The 13,741-nt window shown below is 49.4% G+C and overlaps 1 protein-coding gene across 1 annotated transcript in view; it reads left to right on the top strand.

The window, feature by feature from the left end:
- The window catches only part of TRIP4 (thyroid hormone receptor interactor 4), a 30,259-nt gene that overhangs the window by 8,041 nt on the left and 8,477 nt on the right, over window positions 1-13,741 (top strand). Inside the window, 6 exon segments of the mRNA XM_005425885.2 lie at window positions 1-67; window positions 1,119-1,334; window positions 1,656-1,782; window positions 2,440-2,627; window positions 3,590-3,714; window positions 4,020-4,111. The exon segment at window positions 1-67 is cut by the window's left edge and continues 31 nt beyond it. Coding sequence (XP_005425942.1) covers window positions 1-67; window positions 1,119-1,334; window positions 1,656-1,782; window positions 2,440-2,627; window positions 3,590-3,714; window positions 4,020-4,111 — 815 coding nt within the window.

Raw genomic sequence — 13,741 nt, 5'->3', positions numbered from 1 at the left:
GACTCAAATCAGGCCTGGAGATGGCTGTGAAGCACAAAGACAAACTGTTGGAGTTTGATAGGACCAGGTAAGATATTAGGTGGGAGACTGTTATGAACATCATAAATGACCTGGCAGGTGAGGTGCCTTTAGCAGAAATGTTGGGAATTCCTTCTAAAACCCACAGCCACTTGTTGTGGTGTTGGGGGTTCCCAGGATAAGGTGAGAGATGAGAATCTGACTCCCAAGTTCTTAGAAGGCTGATTTATTATATTATGATTTGATATGATATTGTATTAAAAGAAATAATATACTAAAGCTATACTAAATAAAGAGAAAGGAGACATCAGAAGGCTAAAACAAGAATAAATAATAAAAACTTGTGACTGACCAGAGTCCTGACACAGCTGGACTGGGATTGGTCATCAAGTAAAAAAAACAGTTCACATGTAGCCAATCCAGGATGCACCTGTTGGTAAGCAGCCTCCAAACCACATTGCAAGCAATCAGATAATTATTGTTTACATTTCTTTTCTGAGGCTTCTCAACTTCTCAGGAGAAAAATCCTGGCAAAGGGATTTTTCATAAAATATCACGTTGACAGCCACTGGCACCTTAACTATGGCATTGGGTGGGACAGGAGGGAGTCTCTGGAATGGTCCTTGCTTTTTGTCCCTGACAGTGCAGCTCTCCAGAGGGATGGGAAAGAGCAGGTTTATGGAATTTGCAGGCAACCCTGACGAGGGGGAGAGAATGATGCATCTGACTCCATCCTATCAGAAGGCTAATTAATTATTTTATTATACTATATTATTCTATATTACACTATTACATTACATCTAAACTGAATCTGCCGAGCACTCAACTCTGCACAGAATCTTGTGACTGTCAGAGACAGTCCCAACACACAGAGTCCCCTGACAGGCCAAGGAAACAAAACCCCATCACTTTAGGTAAACAGTCTCCATGTTGCATTCTACTTTTGCACAAACACAGGCGCAGCAAATGAGATAAGAATATTCTTGGGAAGAATTGTGCCTTGCTTTTCTCTGTGAAGAGAAAAGTGGGGCTACACAGGTTGGAGGGTGGGTTTGAGGCTCTGCCATGCTCATCTTCTCCTGTGGGGGTTGCTCTCCCAGCGTGCGTCGGACGCAGGTCATCGATGACGAGTCGGATTACTTTGCCACGGACTCCAACCAGTGGCTCTCCAAGCAGGAGAGGGAAGCGCTCCAGAAGAGGGAGCAGGAGCTGCGGGAGCTGCGCCACGCCTCCCGGCTGGCCAAGAAAATCACCATCGACTTCGCTGGCAGGCAGATCTTGGAGGAAGACAACAACATGGCTGAGTACCACAGCAAGTGAGTGAGGGCTGGCAGCGTGCCTGAGAGCAAGGAGGTGCAAATCCTTATGGAGAGTGGTCTGACACGCCTGTTAAAGCTGCCTGGGTAAGAGGTGTTTCAGAAGGCCTGTCTCAACAGAGCCACTTGAGCTCAAATTCACACCAAGCTGAGTTTCTGCACTAGAGAGCAGTGACTGCTCAGATTGGAAATCAGACTGAGCAAGGAAGTCATTTAGTTGGGGGGAATGGGGCAAAAAATGCTTTGAGTCAGTGTGTGGGGAGAAGGGAGATGTTCCCAGGGGAAGCAGGGAATGTTCATCCTTCTCCTTTGTGCTTGCAGACTGGATGAGACCATTGCAGCCATGAGCTGTGGTGCACTGAGCGAGCCAGCCAGGAGCCCTGGGGCAGAGATGACACCAAACTCGGGGGTTTTGGTGAATCCCCGTCTCCTCCAGCCTGCTCCTTTGGTCAGTGCGGCTTCTGTGGTTTATTCCAGAGTAGTGACTGATTTTGGGGAGTTGAGCCTGAGAATTGTCAATTCCAGCATGTCTGTAGAAGGGGATCTTTTGGGGAAAAGATCACAGGATGGTTTGGGTTGAAAGGGACTTTAATTCCATCCCCTGCCATGGGCAGGGACACCTTTCACCAGTCCAACCTGGCCAAGAACACTTCCAGAGATGGGGTGACTTCTCTAGACAAGCTGTTTCAGCATCTCACAACTCTCACAGTGAATAATTTCTCCCTGATATCCAGTCTAACCCTGCTCTTTGCCAGTGGGAAGCCATTCCCCCTGTTTCCCCTTGTTTCTCACCCCTCTTTCCTCCCCTGTGTCCCTCATTGGCCATCTCAGTCTGGGATAAAGAAGGTTTGACAATGCCCTGCTCCTGGTGGGTTGGTTTACTGGAGTTTAGCATCTTGCCTCCTTTTCAGGCATGCAGAAGAGTTTCTGAGAGTCAGCCTAAGGCTGTGTCACCCTTTCACCTCTATTTTTTGAAGCCTTTTCTGTCAGATTCCCATTTTCCAAAGAGCATAAGGGTAATGAAGGAAAACTTCAGATAGGATTTGCACACATTACTCCTGGAGAGGTGCTAACCTTTTTCCTGTTTCTTTTGAACACACTCAAGTGGGTGGACCAAACTGGTTTGCTCCCACAAAGGAAAACTGTTCATTCCATGGAGGCTGGAAGTGAGTGTGGCTCGGAGCGGAGCCGGCTGCGGATTCAGGACCGGGAGCTGCAGGAGATCTCAGATGATGGTTGGTGCCTCAGCCTGCACCAGCCTTGGGCTTCCTTGCTTGTGAGAGGCATCAAAAGGTGAAGGTGTCCCAGGCAGCTCCTGCTCCACAGGGGAGGTGGGAGGTTGTGTTCCTCAGAGGATCTCTGTGGCCCTGTGCAATGACTGATACGTGTGGTAGCTCCTGGTATGGAAGTTGTGCTTCCTCTTCCAGTGGGTTGAGAAACTGGAGAATCTTCTTTTTTTGGGTAGTACCTCACCTGTAAGGGACAAATTTCTTCACAGTGGGTGAGTGAGTGTAGAGAGAGGCTGAGATTTCACTGCTATAGTTGGGGCGTTCCTATGTGGAATTTGAAAAGCAAATAAGATAATCACTTAAAATATGTTCTTCTGGGTTTTTTGTTCAGCATAAAGAAGGCAACAGTGGTACCAGGCTTTGTTTAAAAGAAACCCAACCCTTGCCACTACCTTCACCTTCCTGGGCTGGGAATTGGGTTGCAAAAAGGAGCTGCTACTGTTAATAATGAGCAAAGAATCTACTTTAGCCTTTTTTTCCCTTCACCACATTTCTCATTTTGGAGACCAAAGCTTTTTCACTTCCTAAACTAAGGATGCTGTAAATCTTAATGTGCCAGCGTTGTTCATCCAGGTGTTCTGGGGATGCTCCAGCCACTCTGGTAGAGCTGCAGAATTCCAGGATCTCCAGACAACTGTTCCAATGCAAAGACCTAATCCCTTATTGCTCCCTTGATTTTTCTGTGTGACTTTGGGAGCTTGTGAGGGATTTCTGTGAGCAGATTGTCCTGTGTATGTGTTCTGCTGGCCCTGCTGGGGATTGATGTCCTCTAAAGCCTTGAGGACATGCTCTGCTTTATTTGTGACATTGTTTTTTGCCTATCTCAGCTTTTCTTTGTGGTTCTGACACATTGCTTGAGTTGGGATAATCAGGGCAAAGCTTAGCAGCAGGAATTGACTTTGTTTGAATGAAAATGTGGGTGATTCCTCCTGAAGTTTTAGTCCTACCTTTTCCTCTGTTTTTTAGGGTGGAGGGCAGGACCTGGTACACATCTCATCGAGGCAGGTTATGGATTGCAGCTACTGCTAAAAGACCTTCCCCTCAGGAAATCTCTGAACTGGAGGCCACCTACAGAATGCTGCACAGGAAAGGTGAACTCCTCTCCTTGGTTCTTCGAGTGATTTGGTACATTAAGCCACATAATGAGCAATGCCAGAAATCCCTCTCTGCTGAGTAGGGAGTGCTAGACATAAAATTAAATTTCCCAGCCCTAATCTTTCATGAGGAATATCCTGATCTGGAAAAGGCACTAAAAAAGTGCTAAAATTGCTGTATGTGTTCTTGTGCCTCAAAAAGTAGAGGTGCCTGGAGGAGAGGGAAGGGCACTTGGGGACTGGGAGACCCCAGCTGTGTGTGGGAATATGGGCTCCCTGAAGAGCTGTTTCTTGTGCTGCAGATGTGGAATTTCCAAGTGATTATCCCTCAGGATGCCTCCTGGGCTGTGTGGACGTGACTGATTGTTTATCACAGGAGCAATTTCAGGAGCAGGTGAGTACAGAAATGAACCTTTCCATGCTTGCAGTAACCAGCAGGTTTTTAAAGCAATGGAACTTGCTTCTGGAGAAGACATTTAGTGGAAATTTGAGATTGTGTTGAGAAGACAAGTTACTGCAGGGATTTATGTGGCAGAGGACATGAGGGGGCCTGGCAATTCAGGACAGCATGGAAACATGGACAGCTCTGCCTCAGTGGTGGTGCTGTGCCTTGGGACCTTGTCCCTGCCCTGTGGTGCCAGTGGCACTCACTGCCCTGGTGTAGGACACATGGCAGAGGGATCATGGACCAGAGCTGCTGGAGCTGCCTGGTGCTTCTTACAGGAGCTGGAGATCACAGTGGCCTCACTGGTGGTGTCACACTGGCCTAGCTGGTGAGTGTTGTGCCCTGTTTGGGGCACTGAGTGACCTGGAGATGCAGCCATGGAAAGGTGAGCTCTTTCCCACCAGGGAGGATGGACAGGAGAGCCACAGGACTACCTGCAGTGAAGCAAGGCTGGAATCAGGAGTCTCTTGAGAAATCTCAACCTATGAAAGTCCATAGGTGATGATGATGTGTTCCAGATGTGCTGAGAGCATTGGCAGGTGGCCTTGTGAGGCCACTCTTAGCTTGGGGTGGTTATGGAAAGCAGGAGAGGAGGCTCTGTAACTGTTGCAGCCGTGGTTAGAAAGGAAAGGAAGGAGATCTGGACACTTCAGGCCAGTCAACTTCACCTTGGTCTCTGGGAACCTCATAGAAAGATTGCTCTTGGGAGCCAGTTTTGGGCACGTGGAGGAAGGGGGCATTAGGAATAGCAAGTGTGGATTTACCTGAGAATAAACTCATGCTTTACTAACCCCATGACCTTCTTGCATCTAATAGATGCATCTAATAGATGCAAGAGTGGAGAGTATCTATTAACCTGCTGCCCTGGAGTAGGCACAAACCCCAGAGGAATCAAAACCAGTAAAAACTGGTAACTCTGTATTGGTTAAACCACATCTAGAATACTTGGCTCACCATAAAATTGTTGAAAAACTGGAGCAAATCCCATGGAGACCACAAGGGTGTTAGGGGCTCCAGCCCTGTGAGGAGAGGCAGGAGACAGAGATCTTCCCCTTCCTGCAAGGAGATTGCTGGGAGACAGAGCTGGGCTCTGTGCTGACATACATGGCAGGAGGGTCATAAATTGAAAGAGGAGGGCTCAATGTGGCTTAAGGAAACAAATTACCATGAGGATGGCCCAGCAGTGGGGCGGGCACTGCCCCAGGGGTTGAACAGTCTTCACCTGGGAAAGTTTTCAAGACCCAAAAGGACAAAGCTGTGGGCAGCCTCTCCTGAATTCAGTGTTGGCCCTGCTTTGATTGGGAAGTTGGACTAGAGACCTTCTTAGACCTGAGTGTGATGCTGTGACTGACTCCATGCTCCCAAAATCTGGAGCAGGAGCTTCCCCTGAGCTGTGTTTTGTGGACTTACAAAACCTGCACTTAGCACCAAGCACGGCTGTTCCTGATCCCATTTCATCCCTGCTCACTCCACTGCCCCTTGTGCATGTCAGGTTTGGATCACCAAACCTTGTAGGGCTTGATAGTGAACCATGACCATCTTGTGAGGCGGAATAAATGAGTTCTTTGGGAAGGAATGCACCAGGATGATCTTGCTGTGAAGAGCTGGAGAGGCAGCAGGAGTTGGGGCTGTTTTTCAGGAAGTGCTCCTCTGGCTTTCCCAACCCTCTGAGGTTTTTGCTTGGGAGAGATGCCTGGAAAGACAGGGAGTGTATTTCTGATGAGGTTGTGTCTCTTAATTAGAGGAGGAAGGCAGAGAAGTTAGAGCATGAGCAGCAGAGGGAGCTTTGGGACTGGAATACCATGAAACCTACAGAAATATTTGGCTTTGTATGGGAACAAGCTGAGGGAGAGGGAGAGGAAGGGGCACTGAGGCCATTGTAGGGATTTTCTTTTGTAGCATCCACTAATTTTCAGTTTGGGCTTCAGTGTAGGTTTCTGTCCATTTCCTGCTGTCTGTAACAGTGGTGGGAAAATAGATCTTGGTGTCTTACAAGTACTTTTCTCTTGGTCACAATCCCTCCTCTTGCTTTGTGGATGGTTCAGGCATTGGTAGAATGGCTGTGATAGCATCCCTGATCTGGGAATTGTGCTGTAGGTAACTAGCTTCAGTCTTCCCAGGGAGGACCTTCACAATCAGCCACATTCTCTGGAAATCCCTCCCAGTTTGTGGGCGCTGCTTGGCTGCAGAGGGGCTGGAGGCAGAGCAGTGTGTTCCAGGAGCACCATTATCCAACCTGTTAGTGACTGATTTCCCTTTCTCCTCAATGCTGTGGCATTTCCTGGGTTGCATTTCTCTGCCTTTTTGCTGCTCCCATATTCCAAACTGCTTATAATCCCTAATTTCCTGCCTTTTTCTGATGATTTTATCTGTTTTTTCCCAGGATGCCTTTAAGCAGCAGTAATTTCCCTCGCTTGTGAGCTAAAATCCAGAGATGTGAACCTTTCTGCAGTTGCTTTCTGAGGAAATGTCTGGTTTTTTGGGCTCTCAGGAGCAGCAAGTGCATCTGAAGGAAGCTGAGCTGAATTTAATTGCAATTGTCAGCAAGATGACAAAGCTCAGAAATCTGAGTTGGGTCTCGCCGGGAGTAAGAAATTCCTGTAGCTCACGTGGGTGTTTCAGCCTGGGTTCATCAGCAGTGTCAGCACTGTGATCCAGCCATTTCCCAGTGTGCAAAGATTCCTTGTAGCCCAGGCAGAGAGGCAAGGAACATGATGCTTTTTCACCACTTAGGGCGTGCAGAAACATTGGGTATTTTCAAGGAATGTGTGAGCAGGCGAGGGGAGGTGATGCAGAGCACAGACCTCTCGGGGATTGAGCTCTGGTGGAGCTTTTCCAGGCGCTGTGCTTTGGCTCACACCTCTCCTCCTCACCACCTCCTGTTTGAGGCTCCTGCATGTTCCAGAAGAAATCATTTCACAAGTGCAGGGTGAGCCTCACTTGCAGGTTATACCAACCTCCCAAGGATGAAATAGTTCCTGGCCTGCTCACGGTGTTTTGGTGGTGATCCAGTGTTTTTTGGCAGCCACAAAAGTTTGGTTTGACTCTTGTGACTATTTGTTCCCATAGGCAAGGGAGACTCTTCCTGGTCTTAGGTTTGTTTTTCTTCATCCTGGGGGTGTTCAGCTTGGAGAAGAGAAGGCTCTGAGGAGGCCTTAGAATCCCCTCCAGTGCCTAAAGGGGCTCCAGGAGAACTGGAGAGGGATTGGGACAAGGAGTGCCAGGATATGGGGAAATGGCTTCCCACTGCCAGAGGGCAGGGATGGATGGGATATTGGGAAGGAATTGTTCCCTGGCAGGGTGGGCAGGCCCTGGCACAGGGTGCCCAGAGCAGCTGTGGCTGCCCCATCCCTGGAAGTGTTCCAGGCCAGGTTGGACAGGGCTTGGAGCAACCTGGGCTAGTGGGAAGTGTCCCTGCCCATAGCAGGAGGTGGAGTTAGATGAGCTTTAAGGTCCTTTCCAACTTTATCCAGTCAGATTCCATGGCTTTGTGGTCTGTCTCCTCTGTAACTCTCCCATTACCTCTCAGGCCTTTTACTGCTGTCACCCACTCCCTGTTTAGCACTGTCTACAGATTTAATTTCCCTGCTGTTTGCATCCTCTCTCAAGTTGCTAATGAAGATGTTGTGGCACCCCGCTGGTATTTTTCTATCATTACCCTCATTTAATTTTTTTTTTTTTTACACTTGTGCTCAAAAAACCAAAATTAAGCAACGCTGCCCCAGCAGAGTCAGACCCATTCCCTGCCAGAGCTCTTGCATTATGACCAGGGAGGGGTTATTTAACCACATTTTTGCTGCACATGTGAGCCTGGCCTTTCATCACCACTGAGAGGGGGCGGTCCCTACCTTCCTCTGCCCTACCTGCAGCATTTGAGGCCCAGCTGACGTTGCTGAGATGGTTTGCAGATCCTGAGGACGTGTGGGAAGTGATGATGGAACAGGATCTGTAGTGCTGGAGCTGGCAGGGAGCAGAGGAAGAGCAGAGATGTCCTTGTGATTAGGATCAGTGGCACGTCAGGTACCCTAATCCCTGTTATGCTGCTTATTGCATGAACTAGTTAAATCTGCTCCTCTGGGTCTCTTTCCCACGTGAAAAATAAATCATTTCTTCCAGTCAGAGGTTATTTACACCACATCTTGCTGCTCAGAGCTGTGATCTTTGGCTTGAAGCTGCTCTGGCAGCAGAAGTTGTGTTCAGGCAGGAGGGTCCAGGCCAGGTGTTCAGTGTCACTTGTTCTGTTTGCAGGGAACTGCAGCAGGAGCTGCAGCCTGAGCTCAGCCCTGCTTGCCTGGTGCCTGGAGATCCCTCTGAAATCTCAGGATTTCCAGTTGAGCTTTGCACATCTTGCCCCTCCTCAGAGCACATTCTGGGCTCATTTCCTTCTCTTCCTGGCAGCAACCCAAAAATCCCTGCTCAAGACCAGAATGATTCCTTTGTTACACTTTTCAGCTAGAGGTGACCTGGAAACTTTTTTCCCCCTTGGAGATCCAAGTGTTCACTGAGGCTTTTCCTTGCTCCGGGGCTGACGTCAGTGACACCTTGAGCAGAGCAAGGAGCTGCCCTTGTTTTCCTGCAGGAGGTGTCAGTGACTTCAGCAGTGCCCACTTGGGATCTGTGGGATGGGGCAGGCAGGCCTTGGCACAGCACTAAAGCCAGCAGGGAAGTGTTTACATTGATGCCATTTCCATGTGCTCTGAAGTCCATGTTCCTTTTGCTAATGGCTTTGATCTCAGAGGCTCTTTAACTAGAAAAAGAGTGTTTCCTGCTGCTGTTTTGGTGGTTGATAGGGGTGTTTGGCTTATTTCGAGTGCCACTACCTGGATGGAGCTATTATACCAGGCTGAAATATTACCTAATTATGTTTGATGGGAGTTAAGTGTTTATTTTTCATTTCTAGGTGATCACTTAGTGTCCTAAATCTGCTCAGGGAACATGTAGAAGCTATTTTTGTACCACAAGATTGCAACTATCATTTAAATAGGCTCCAGCTTTCCCACTCAGGAAATTTGGGTTTAAACTTTTGGCCTCCTCTTCGCTCCCTGGTGAAAAGAACAACAAAAAAAATGAACTCAGGTGCCCAGTGTACAGAACTTGGTTTAGATTCTCAAATAGAAGTGAAGAAGGGTAGAGACTTTCTATATTTAGACTCCAGAAGGTGCCTGTTTAGATTATCTCCAAATAAAGGAACAATAGCCCTCTGGGAGTATTTTCCTAAGGAGTTAATGGGAGGGAGAAACACAAACACAGACATTGATGTGTGCTTCTAGGAACAGTATAAATGCATAGAGACTTTTTATGAGGACCTGGTCCCTCAGGGAAGGGTTTCCTAGTGCAGGCTCTGAGTGAGACAAATGCCTGTTTGTGTGGTGCTGTGGCTGTCCTGGCCCCTTCCTTGCCTCCACCACTGGGATATTTGCCTTCTCATTCCTGAGGCACCTCTCCCAGTGAAGGATTTTTAGCTAGGTCAGATATCCTTCCTTCTGGAGCAGTCTAGGTGGTTGTTAATGATTGCAACCCACGAAAGGCCTTTGAACTTTACAGGGCCCTGCGTTCTCCTGAGCTGAATTTGTCTTTTCTGTGTAGCCAGATGCCAGATCCAGTGCTGTCAGGCATTAGGCTGGCTCACAGGGTGATGCATCTCTTTAATTCAGGTTCTCACCCCACAAAATCCCCCGATTTGTGGTTCTGGGAGCAGAGCAGGAATGCAGCTGGTTTGGATTAGAGACGGTAAAAGATGGGGGAGTTTTTCCATATGGGAAGTGCTTTGGTTTTCATCAGAGGCTCTTCTGAGGCTCCAGCTGCCTTGCATAAGCCAGCAGGTTTGCTCAGGTCACTGCTCAGGCTGTTAAGATGAAGGAGAGATTGTCACTTGATGATGATTAATTTAGGAATGCATTAGCATGCCAAAGAAATCGAATGATAGAGGCCTGCGTGCCCTCTCCTCTGGTTTCCTAGACCCAAGGGAGAAAGCGAAGCCAAGGCTGAAGCATATGACACAATTAATGATGACTGTGGACTTTGCCTCTGCTACCATTTCAGAAAACTACTCATGAGCTGGCAGGGCCTTTTCCCTCTCTCAGATGTGGTCACTGATACTTGCTGCCTTCTCAGTGTTTGGGTTTTATTTAATCCTGAAACTGAGGGTTAGATAAAACTGACCTGGAGCCCCAGGTCTGGTGCCCCACTGCCTTCCCATCCAGGTTGGGCCGTGACCACCCTTTCCATGGTGACCCCAAATGATGTGTCAGCTGCAGAGTGCAACCCCCACAGTAATGCAGAGTGCCCAAGGACTCTGCTTGCTTCAGCTTTTGTTGGTGTGTCACTGATTTCCTAACGCTGAACAGACCGGTCGCTCCAATGCATTTCCTGGTCCTGTGAGAGATCCCATCCCATTCGAGGGGTTGAACCAGTCCTGGGGGCAGGTGCTGGCATCATTCCTCCTTGGGGAGCAGCAGCAAGGGTCAGCATGGGGAGAGGCAGCTGCCCAGGTGAGCCAGGGCAGGGCTGTGCTCCCAACGTTTGGGTTTTCCGGCTCGGTTGTGTGTCCTACCCCTGTGCTTCCCAGCTCTGACTGTGGAAGGACTTTGTGAAGCTGCTTGAAGTCTGACTGTATGTAGCCAGCTGAGCTACCCTGGCTCCCCTCAGCTCCTCCTCCCTGTTGCTTTCCCCTTCTCCTTGCTGAGGGTGCAGGCATTGGAGCTGAGCTTAGCCCCACAGGCGCATGCAAACAGCCCTTTCAGCCTAGTGCCTTCCCAAATATTATTCCAAGTCCACCCAGTTTCTCCTGAACTGATTGTCAGGCACTCTATAAATATCTCCAGCCTTTCCAGGGTTTACCCTGGGCGGGTTTTGTCCCGGGCTGGGGTGTGAGGGCAGGAGGGTGTTGGTGGCTGTAGGTCCTGCACTGCCGGTTCAGGGAGAGCAGGGCTGGGCAGCTGCTGAGTCCCCTGGCAGACAGCTCGGAGTGCACCAGCACAAGGCTGAATTTTAAATCTACATTTCAAAGTCCTGTTATTACTTACTATGTTTTAATTGCTTCCCCTGCCCTTCAAATCAAAGTACAGCCTGTGGTGTAGAGACACCTCGATGGGAGCCGGGCTCCGGGCTGGAGGCGGAGAACACCCGCCGGATGGGGATGGATCCGCTCCCTGCATCTGGTTGTACCAGCCAGGCATGGAGGGGCAGAGCAGCCCAGGGCTGCCAGGCATTGTGGTGGGAAGAAGGGGAAAGGAAGGCAGGCTCACAAAATTCCTTGTGCATCCTGGTGCAGGGAGCATGTGCCAGCACACGAGCTGCCAGCAGCAGCTGTAAGCGCTCAGGAACAGCAGGGAGGATGTTGACTGCAACAATGCATCAAGGCTGCGGTTTGTAGCCTCAATAGTCAGGCAGTTAACTTTTTTTCTCTTTTTTTTTTTTTAACAAAGACATTTTGATTGCCAAATCCATAACCATTAGCAGCTGTGGTTTCGAGCTGTTCCTTCCTCACACGTTGCAGTCTAGACCTGACAGGCTTTCAAACAAAAGTTTGGCTGACGGCTTTTGTTTGGATTTCTTTGTGATCCTACTTTTTTCCCCTTCTTTTCGTGTTCTCTTGATTTGAATTGAACATCAGCGTGCATCCCTTTGCTAACACAGCCTCTGTGGAGCAGCTCTGCTGCATCCCTGAGCTCTTCCGTGGCCAAGGACAGCTTGTAGTGTTCTTTGGGTGCATGTTCTGGATGTTTCTGCCTCGAGCTAGAAAATTTGGCATTTCTAGAAACTTGGACCTGCTTTAGGGTTTCTGTTTAGGAAAATGTTACATTTCTCATGGGCCAAAGGCTGGTTGGCATATGACCTTAAAAAATGGTGCTTGACAATGTGCTTGGAGTTGGAAGTGTGATGCAGGACTGTGTCATGAGGGTGATCAAAACTCAGAATGAAGCACTTGGTGCTCTGCAAGCACTTTGCAGGACTGGAGGGCTGAATCAGGAGGTGACATAATGGTGGTAAACCTGGATTTGCTGTTTGCAGTTGGGTGTCACCTTTGGGTGAATGTGCCCTGGGGCACTCAGGGTGAAGGCTATGTTGGGAGAATTGGCTGGATAATTCCCCAAAGGGAACGTCCTTGTAAAGAGATGATGGAGGCCACTGCTGTCAGAACAAATGACAGGGAGCTGATGCTCCTAAACCACTCTCCTTGGAAAAGTGACAGGCCAAATGTGGCTTGGGCACAGTGGCACCCACATCCAATTAAGCATTATCTCTCAGATTTGATGGCTTCATTTCTCCTGGATCCATGTGTTTGTGGTGCAGGCATTGCTGCAAGTGCCCTTATTTGGCTGTAGCGCCCCCATCACTCCGAAAAAGCTGCCCATTTTCTTTTCCCTCTTGCAAACCACTGAAGAAACATTTTCTAGCTGGATGGTGAGCAATTTTCCTCCGGAGAGGAGGAGAAAATGGCTGTTTAGTAGTTAATTACCTGTTACGTGTCTGTGACAGCGATGAAGCTTATGAGGCATGAAAGAAGAGCGGATCCACCTCTCCCACAAATCACCAAGAAAACAGGGTGAAGGAAGTTGGGCTCCCAGGGGATCCCTTGCATCCCACTCCTCTTTTTGCATGTGGCCAAGGGGTGTCTCCAACAGCCAGGATGAGCCCAGTGTGTGTTTCTGCCTGCTGGGGGGCGCTGATTTATGGCCACTGCTGGATCCAGCAGCCCCGCTCTCTCAGAGGAGATGCTGCCTCCACCAGGATGATTTTTTCCCCTTTGAATGCATTTTATGGTGAACTCTCTTGCCAACACATGGGGTCTGCTTGCTTTTATTCTTTCCAGACAGCGTTGCTTTCCAGTGCTGTCTCTTTTATTTCAAGGCTCTTGGAGAGCAGCAGGGAAATGAAGGCTGGAGCGGGTGTCCTGGCCCGGCGCTGCCTGGCAGAGCGAGCCGTGTTTTCCCTGTTGTTCACTGGGGAGCCACGCCAGGAAAATGATTCACCCCTTTCCATCATGAACCTTGCAGAGCATCTCAAGCACCTCCTGGCTGCTGGTGTCCCCAGCAGCTGTAAGATGGAGAGAGTGGCAGTGACCAGGGGAAGGACCACAGGTTCCAGCGTGCAATTCTCCGCCACGCTCCGGCTAACCGGGATGTGCACTCCCATGGCAAGGAAGGCAGAGGAGAGCTCAGGCTGCATTGCAGGGCTCCACAGGCTGGCTGGCGTGTGTGAAACCAGGACTGTTCCCACCCCTTTGTGTCCCCAGGCCTTAATGAGAGCAAGAATGCTCCTGGAGGGTCGCTAGAGAAGCTGCTGAGTGCGCTGGGGCTTTGTGCTGTGCAGAGCTGCTGCTCCGTGCACGCGGTGCCTTTGTTCCTGCCTCGGATGCACCAGAGCAGAGCTCATCTCGTTAGTGATGGTTTGGCTTCCCCCCAGGACGTTTTCCTTCTGCTCTTTCCATTCCCCTGCCTTCGGGTCACAGCAGTTGGGTTCAAGCCAGTGCAGCTTATTGGGGAGGGGTGCAGCAGTTGAGGGGTTTGGGATGTTTTTTTCTCCTGTGCAGATGCAATCAGGATGAGCAAAGGGTCCCAAATGCTGCATTAGTAG

This window comes from Geospiza fortis, unplaced genomic scaffold, assembly GCF_000277835.1.
Source record: "Geospiza fortis unplaced genomic scaffold, GeoFor_1.0 scaffold317, whole genome shotgun sequence".
Classification (NCBI taxonomy): domain Eukaryota; kingdom Metazoa; phylum Chordata; class Aves; order Passeriformes; family Thraupidae; genus Geospiza; species Geospiza fortis.
This window is presented reverse-complemented; position numbering and strand designations above follow the sequence as displayed.